This window comes from Solanum pennellii, chromosome 1 (assembly GCF_001406875.1).
Source record: "Solanum pennellii chromosome 1, SPENNV200".
NCBI lineage: Eukaryota > Viridiplantae > Streptophyta > Magnoliopsida > Solanales > Solanaceae > Solanum > Solanum pennellii.
The window spans coordinates 100,635,401-100,644,394 of NC_028637.1; the positions used below are offsets into that span (position 1 = coordinate 100,635,401).

General features: G+C 25.0%; 1 protein-coding gene across 1 annotated transcript; it reads right to left on the reverse strand.

Moving 5' to 3' along the window:
- Positions 1–7,749: 7,749 nt before the first annotated feature.
- Positions 7,750–8,076, reverse strand: LOC107025634 (methyl-CpG-binding domain-containing protein 6-like). The gene has a single exon (XM_015226400.1). It carries the CDS (start codon positions 8,074–8,076, stop codon positions 7,750–7,752), a length of 327 nt encoding a protein of 108 aa, XP_015081886.1.
- Positions 8,077–8,994: the final 918 nt, after the last annotated feature.

Consider the following 8,994-nt stretch of genomic DNA (forward strand, 5'->3'; position numbering starts at 1 on the left):
TAAATAAACTTTTTTGTAATAAGAAATAAGTTGTAACTATTTTTTTTATCATTAGAGATGATCTCATAATTTGAAGTGAAATTGAAAATTATTCTTCTTAGGAATTAGGACAGACTGAAATGAAAGTGTCACGTAAATGAATATAGAGACAACATGATATATTTTTTTTGGGTCATACGGTATTATTTTAGAGTTTATGTTTCTTAAGAAACAAGGTAGGCTATCAATTATCATTGTGCACTTGTTTAATGATCTTTTGAAGTCAAATTTTTAATAATTTAAATTATTTGATTAATTAAGTTGACCAATTAATATAAATTATAGTTACTTTTTCTTTATATATATCAAAGTCAAATAACTTTTAGTGTTATAATTGAAAGAATAATGTTACTTATGTATTGATTTTGTGAAATGATAAATATTAAAGAACAATTATTTTTAGTAAAGTCGGCATATAAATAGAAACGGATGGAGTATTCAAAGTTATTTTCTCTTTATATTTTAGTTATTCATTATTGGTTCGACGCACATAAAGGTGACAAATAGGTGGTTAGGTTGAAATTAGAGGTATGGAAATGGATTGAAGTGGAATTCAGTTAGGTTCTGACACACACAAGTTTATTTTGGGCCTAATGGGTGGACTAGAATGAGCTAAAAACAGGTTGAATTTTAAGCTGCTCTATTTTACTCGCTTAATTTCAATAATTTTAATATATTATTATTTAAGTTTTATACTACCATTTTAATCTCAAGATTTTCTTTTAAATCACAAATTTCTAGAGGCTATAAAATAAAATAAAAAATAGATAGTGTCTTTAAAATAGGAACATGCATGTAAATTAAAAAAAAAGTCTTAAAACGGGTTGAAATTAGATATTAAATTGGGTTTAATTGAAGATTTTTTTTTTAGAATGAATTAAAAGTTGAATGAGTTGAAATTGAACTCAATTCGAAATTATCTTAAGCGAACCTATAAAATTATGAACGGATTGGGCATGTTACACATATTTGACTTCATTTTGTCACCTCTACACACGCAAATAGAACGACTCTTGATATTGCGCAGTAGACAGGAGTGTCCAATCGGTTGATTAAGTTGATTTAGCGATTTTTAGTCATTAACGGTTCGATTTTCAATTTATCTAATAAGAAAATTCTCATAAATAAATATATCATTCTCATTTCTCTAACAATTTGACATGATACAACGAGAGAAGCAAATCAGGTGTAAATGCTTTGATATACTGAAACAAGAAATATAATGAGAAATTGCATCAATAAAAGTAAATGTAGTACGAAGGCAACAATAACATGTTTCAACCAAAACATAATATGAAATTTCTAATGTGAAGTAGAAGTACAATCACAAATGAAGGATGTTAACCCTTGTGTAGAATATTAATACAATGTCTAGTTATGTTAGATTATTAATATCGTAATATTTATGAAGGTATATAGAAATAACTTACTATTGTTTTGATGATTTATCGATTTACCCAATAACTCAATATTAAAACTCAATATGAAACCGATAAACCAATAATCTATTTCTATAAATTATTAAAAAACTCGCTAACCCAATAACTTTTTTTTAATTCACTTATTGATCGACTCAATTTTTACGCACCTCTAATAATAACTGAATTAGAAGTAAATAACAAATTATATCTTAATATCATAAACTAAACATGTAAAATTAATTTATTCTTGATATTATTTTAATTTTTCATAGCCGCATTAATAATATACTAGTCTATACTAGCATAAAAAATTTATATCACGGATGGGAGAGAGTATTCAATAGACGAAGTAGACAGGTGGCATGAGCTTAAGATGGGCCCCACTGGATAAAGAAGCACATCTCTTCACTCTGTTTCTTTATCTCATATCTCGTGATATTATCCGACAAGAGAAAAATACCCTTGATATGATATTTCATTCAAATCTCATTAATTTGTCTCCACAAGAAAGTCATTTATTTCTTTTTTCTTTTTTTTCTTTAAAAAGAGGAAAAGTACAAGAGACGTAATATTCAGGAGAAATTATCTCCTGCGACCCGGCTTACGTTCTTATAGACTGTTACCCACTAAGGAGCTAAGAGAATTCATATCTAATGTACGAGGTTGTTCCTCTACTCTGGGGGTGCGTAGTAGACGATTCAAATGTTTAATAGCTATCTCAGAATAAAATATGAAATTACTTTATTTTAAACTTTTAGTCTTATTTTATATTAGGTAGTTTGATTCAATACGGAGTATAATATAATTTTTTTAATTTTTTTTTTATGATCCCAATTGAATGATGAAAATTTTTATGGACGACAAATTATTTTATTAAGGATACGTAAAATAGACATTTATAATTAAATTATTTATTAATTATCATTTTTTTAAGCAAACTAAAAAAGAAAAATAGTCACATAAATTGAAATAAAAAAACGAAATTTTAAATTTAATTAAAAAAAGTAATGAAATTAGCTAATCATCCAGGACATGTCAATCTGCTGATTCCACCGATCAAACTATACCTAAGTTAGCTACTTTTTTTTAAAAAATATTACTGTATTTCACAATAAATAAAATATAAAATATTAAATAACTCCACAAGTATACTCATCCCTCCAACTAAATTCTATAGGCAATGTTTTTCTTTTTTAATGACTATGTCTAGACACCTAATTGAAGTTTTCCTTATAAATATTTATTAGATACCGAATTGTATTATTGTTAGAAAACTTCGAAACTATTAAATGTATTTTTATATATTTAGTGTAACTTTATATGTGAAATTTAAAAAAAGATAAATAAATTTTAACCTTATAAAATATATTTTTCATAGATTTTCACCTCTAGTGATAAAATTATCTTAAAATTTGTAACATGTGATTTTACTTCTTGTAATAGAAAAGGAAACTAGTAATTTGAAAATATTATACATTTAAATCGAGATGGAGCAGTAATTGACAATAATGGTGATGGGAATGAAAAGGAAAGTTGTAGTATTATCATCACATCTTTGACTGAGTGGTGGTTTTCACATGGAAAAGCCAACTTTGTGAAAAGTTCCAAAGGTATAATCATCTTTAGAAAATAAAAAAAATTTAAAAAAATCTAAACAAGCTTTGGTAGCTCAAGGATTTTTTTTTTAATTTCATGTCAACTCCTTAAAAAAAAAAATCATTTTTCCTGAAAAGTGGCAAAAGTAACAATAAATACAAACCTTTTCCTCCCCATCTTGTTTGGTTGCTGTTAGATCATAAGACAAATTAATTTCATATTAAGAATACACGCGTTGTATATTCTAAGAAAAAAATATTTATTTATATGAATATCATTTATCTAATGTTGGAAAAGAAATTGACAGATTTAAGAGATATTTTATCAGTTTTTAATTTTAATTTATTTTGAAATAATTAATCAGTATAACTATTTCATTTTTTACGTATATAACTTATCACATGATTATGAGATAAAAAATTGAATTTTCATTAACTTACATATTTAAATTAGTCGAGTCATAAATTTCGGAAACTCAATAAGTACTGACAAAAGATGTTTTGCATTATTATTATTGTAATAAAAGAACCAAAATGAGGTAAGCAGAATTCCTTTTGACCTTGTAGGCTAAAAAATGGAGTATTTAAATGTAATTAATCAACGAATTTGAAATAATATTGTGTTCATCTCGAGCTTCATGTGCCTCATAATTTAATTATATTTGTTTTAACAGGACCAATGCATTTCAGGCAAAGTGTCTCATGCACTGTGTGTGGACAGCTAGCTATCCCCATCGAGCCAACTAATAATATAAAAACTCCCAAGTCCCCATCAATCTTTATGTATTTTTTTAATTTGACATCAAAGTCAGTTATATTTGAATTCATATTCTAATAAAAACTTATACCTCTTCGTTTAAAAAAATAATAATCTATTTTGACTTAAAACAAAGTTAAAAAAAAAGAAGATGATTTTTAATTTTATGATTCTAGATAAAAATTATGATAAATATATCAAAATATTCTTTAATCTTGTGGCCTTAAATATTTCACGTGAAAAGTTAAAATTTTACCAAGAAAAAGGATCTTTTTTTTTGAAAAAGACAAAAAAAAAGAGATTATTCATTTTTAGACGAAGCGAATATTAAAAACTTCTAATTAACAAAATGAGGAACTTTAACCATCCACTACATCTCATATATTTATGTTTCTTGTGGAATTTTTTTTTTTTTTGGAATTTGAATTAATTCAATACTAAAGTGAATGGTACATACCTTCTTAGCCATTGAATAACTTATTTGATTATTAGCTACCAAACGTGTTTAATTTATCATATCATATATTTTAAATATCTAATAACTAACATACATTAACAAAATAAAGCTCACGATGCACCAAAAATAGTATAGAAAGATATTATATTTACGAATTGTTATCAAACATAAATTTCTTCTTGGCTAAAAAGAAGATAAAGATTTGATATGTTTCTTTTTTTTGAAAAAAAAAAAACTAAAACAAGAAGTATATGTGATCTTAGAGCATTGATAATCTCAGAGTTTAGGAAGGGAAAGAAGATATGAATGCTGAATTGAGATGATTAATAAAGAACCTGCAACTCCTTGACTTATACTAAATTAAATATAATATTTGGTTACTTCTCTCTAATATAAATAAATATAATCGTTTGTCACAAAAAATAATTAAACTAAGCCATCTCTTGACTAACTATAGTCTAACAATTCTAGAGACACTTTTATGATTTGACACCTGTATTTTAGGTTTTAATCTATTTAATAGATTCATAATATATGAAGATATCATTTAATTTATCTCAACTGATATTTATCTTCTGTAATTTTAAATGTGTATAAATAAAATAAGCATAAAAAGACTTTAGTTATCTTCCTTGTTTCCTTCAATGCATCTTTTTTCCAAAAGACTTAAAAATATAATCAATAAATAAATTACAATTAGTATCTGAAGTTAAATAATGCTTAATGAAGAAAATTATATGTGTATCTTATGGTATAATTATACCGATGGTTTGACATTGTATGTATTCATTTTTTATACTTATAAAAGTCAATAACTTAATCTTTCGTGTATAAAACAAGCTCTATACACTAAATAATCACCTTTATAAATAAATGACATACATATATAAGATCTATTTAAATATTTATTAAATTCTATGATAAATATTATTGTCATTGTCAAGCTAACATTATTGGATGTTGCTTCGATTATATAGAGCAATATTAATCTCATTAGTATAAATATTGATATGGAGTATAATTTTATTTGGTGTGCATGATAATACCTGAAGGGCTCTTATTTATAGTAGAGTTTCATATGAATAAAATAAATCTGGTCAATGCAATTTATTATTTTTCCATTTTTTGGTTTTCATATTTTATTTCTCCTAATTACAAAATACGATGATTTTCTTACTACTTTCATTTTGTTTTACTATAATTTTTCTTTTTCAATTATACATCCTTTTAAAGAAAAATCTTAATTAATTAAACTGATCTGGTCAATGCAAATTTACTTTCTATTCATTTATCAAGTAAATATATATGAATTATCAATTTTTTAAAGAAAAAACTTAATTAAACTGATCTGGTCAATGCAAATTTACTTTCTATTCATTATCAAGTAAATATATATGAATTATCAATTTTTTTAAAGAAAAAAATTTATTAAAGTGATCTGGTCAATGCAATTGCTTTCGATTCATTATCAAGTAAATATATGAATTATCAATTTTAAAAAGAGAAAATTTAAGTAAAGTGGTCTGATCAATGCAATTTACTTTCTATTCATTATCAAGTATATATATATATACTCTACATAATTTATTGTTATTGTTTATAAGATATATAGTTTGATCACTTTGAATGGAATTTTCTATTAAATGTATTTTACTTTGTAATTTTCTTCTCTTCTTCTAGAATCATAAATTATTATTTTTTAAACAACCTAAAAAAGTCTTTCAGAGATTACAAACATTGTTATTAGAAAATAAATTTTTTTTTTGCACTATTAAGTAAATCAGGCTAGGGTAGGGGTGTGAAAAGATCGTATCGATCGATAAATCAAATTGAAAAAAGTGTTATTGGGTTATCAGGTTGATGGATTTTAATGATTTTATAAAAAAAAATTATACTGTTATTGGGTAAATCGATAACTTATTAAGACTTATACGCAATTTACTATTTTTACTTGTACATAATATATATATATATATATATATATATATATATATATATATAAAAAATCTCGATATGTTACTACTTACTATCTTGGTCCTTTAATCTTCAATTTACACAAGAGTTCACAACTTCACATTATACAAAAGCGTGAAAATATAAAATAGTAAGAAGTAAGAACCCTATTCCTCTTAATTTTGCTTTGTGTTACATTTATATGAGTCTTTTCATGTTTGTTAATATTATTTCTATTTTATGAGCATTTGTTAAGTTATATTATTGTGCTCAAATTTATTAGAGAAATGATATATTTATTTTATAAGTATATTCTTATTGGTTAAATCGAAAAGGGAACTGTTAAGGACCAAAATCGATAAATCAAAAACTGAAAAAAAATCTTATTGGTTTAACGTATTTAAAAACTGATAAATCGAACCGATAATTCATAAAACCAAATCGAACATAAAAATCGATAACGTATTCCTATGGTATTTTAATTTATTCCTTATTATTTAGAACATAAATATCAAATGGGAATGAGTATGTCTCGTTCTTTTTAAGGAGATTTAACTTTACTTTATTATATTTTTAACCAATTCAATAATAATATTATCGACTTGTCTCTTCCTAAATAAACGTCATGCAACTCATCAAACTCTAGCTAAATTAGATATTGAATCCAAATTCCACCAAAAAAACACCTCCCTTCAACTTCAAATTACTACTCTCTTTCATAGTGAATAAGTTGAGAACTTAATTAAAATATCTTTCGTCCTCACAACTCTCTTTCACGACTTCAATCTTACTATAATATTTCTCACACTTCTCATTGTCTTACTCATATTTCAATACAAAAAAAAAATCACTTTTATCTTATGGTATAATCATACCGTCTACCGATGATTTGTTCAACTTATATTTGACATTGTATATATATATATAAATTTTATACTTATAAAAGTCAACATAACTAAATATTTCATAGATAAAATAATCAACTTTATAAATAAATGATGTACATATATAAAAATACATAAATTATTTAAATATTTACTAAAATTAAATAAATGATTATTTTTATTATAACTATTATTGTCATTGTCAAGCTAATATTGGATGTTGCTTCGATTATATAAGCAATACTATCTTGTACCTAATAAACTCACTAGATATATATATATATATATAGTCATGCACGTCAAGATAAATTATTTGTATATAAATCAATTCTCTTTATAATTGTTGTGTTTACCTTAGTTTCGGATGACAATAGCTTAATTATTATGCTTTTTTAAACTTTTGGAAGGATTATTCCATCTAAGTCATTTTTTGCGTCGTTGCTTAATATATTAAGGTTGGATAGAGTTGAAAAGACAACAATGTGCTGTTGTTTTTCATTCTGAGAAATCATGTAATAACAAATAACTGGTAGTTTTGATTGAAAATAAGAAGCCAATAAATTACAAACAAGCGAGTACTATTACAAAATTATAAGAAATGAGAATGTGGTGCAACATAACAAATAATTCTGAATACTCCTGCTCAAACATATCCTTCGAAAAGCTTATAGGGTTGTGTCGCCCTTTTGCTTCTGCGTGGCCCAAACTCATCACTCGCCCCAACTATCTCAGTCTTGCGCTTGACACCCCGTTTCAAAAAATCAAGCACAGCAGTTTTTGATCGAAATCTTTTACCAGAGTGTGGTTCAAAATAGTAATTATCAATAAGTCCAGCAGCTGCACCAGCCATACGAACTACTGATTTGAACCTCCAATCCTCCGGCAACCAGCTCGGCCTCTCTGTATTCACCTCACGCGTAGTCAGAACCGGCTCAACTGCCGGCGTTGATTCAGCGACTACCTCACTCATTATCATTACTTAGCTATTTGAATATTTGGTGTACATGATTATAATACTTGAAACCTCTTATTGTTATTTATAGTTGCTGAGTTTTTAACATGAATATAATAAATCTGCTCAATGCAATTGATTATTTTTCCATTTCTGGTTCAATATTTTCTTTCTCCTCATTCTTTTGAACATACCATGAATTTGGTCAATCAATTGAATTTCTTACTACTTGCGTTTTATTTTATAATTTTTCCTTTTAAAATTATACATCTTTTTAAGAAAAATCTTAATTAAATAATTTGATCACTTTGAATATAATTTTCTTATTGAATGTGTTTCTCAAAATAATAAAATAATAGTTGTCTATTATTGAATTAGTACATCCCTTAAAAACAATGCATAATTTGGTTAATATTATACTATTTTATCCCTTTTTTTAAAAATAAATTATTTCTTTATTTTGTAAATTGTACAAATATTACTTCTTTGGTTTATTTTTTTTTAGCATGTTGAGTTTTTTGAAAATTAATTTGACTAATTTTTAAAGTTAAATTATATTATACTATTTGATATTTTAAACAAAAAAATTATATATTCAAAAACTATATGAAAAGTACTATAAATTGCAATTTTTTACATGTCGATGTGATGAAAAAATACAACTTAGTTTGATTCTAAAAATAGTAATCATGATAATTAAAAGGTGGACGGAGGGAGTATTGAACAACTATTTTGAGTGTAATGCACAATTATTAATGGACGAAGAGTGTAATAGATTAATTAAAGTAAATATTCTCCCCATTTTAATTTATGTAATGCTTTTTGAATTTTGAGATTCATAAAGTTCATCTTTGACCGTAAATTTTTCATATATCTTTTAATTATTTTGAATTATCAATTATTGTGATTTATAATATTTTTTGTGTAGTTTACAAA

Excerpts from the sequence above, each read along its gene's own strand:
- LOC107025634 (XM_015226400.1), bottom strand. The coding sequence starts at position 8,076 with ATGAGTGAGGTAGTCGCTGAATCAACGCCGGCAGTTGAGCCGGTTCTG.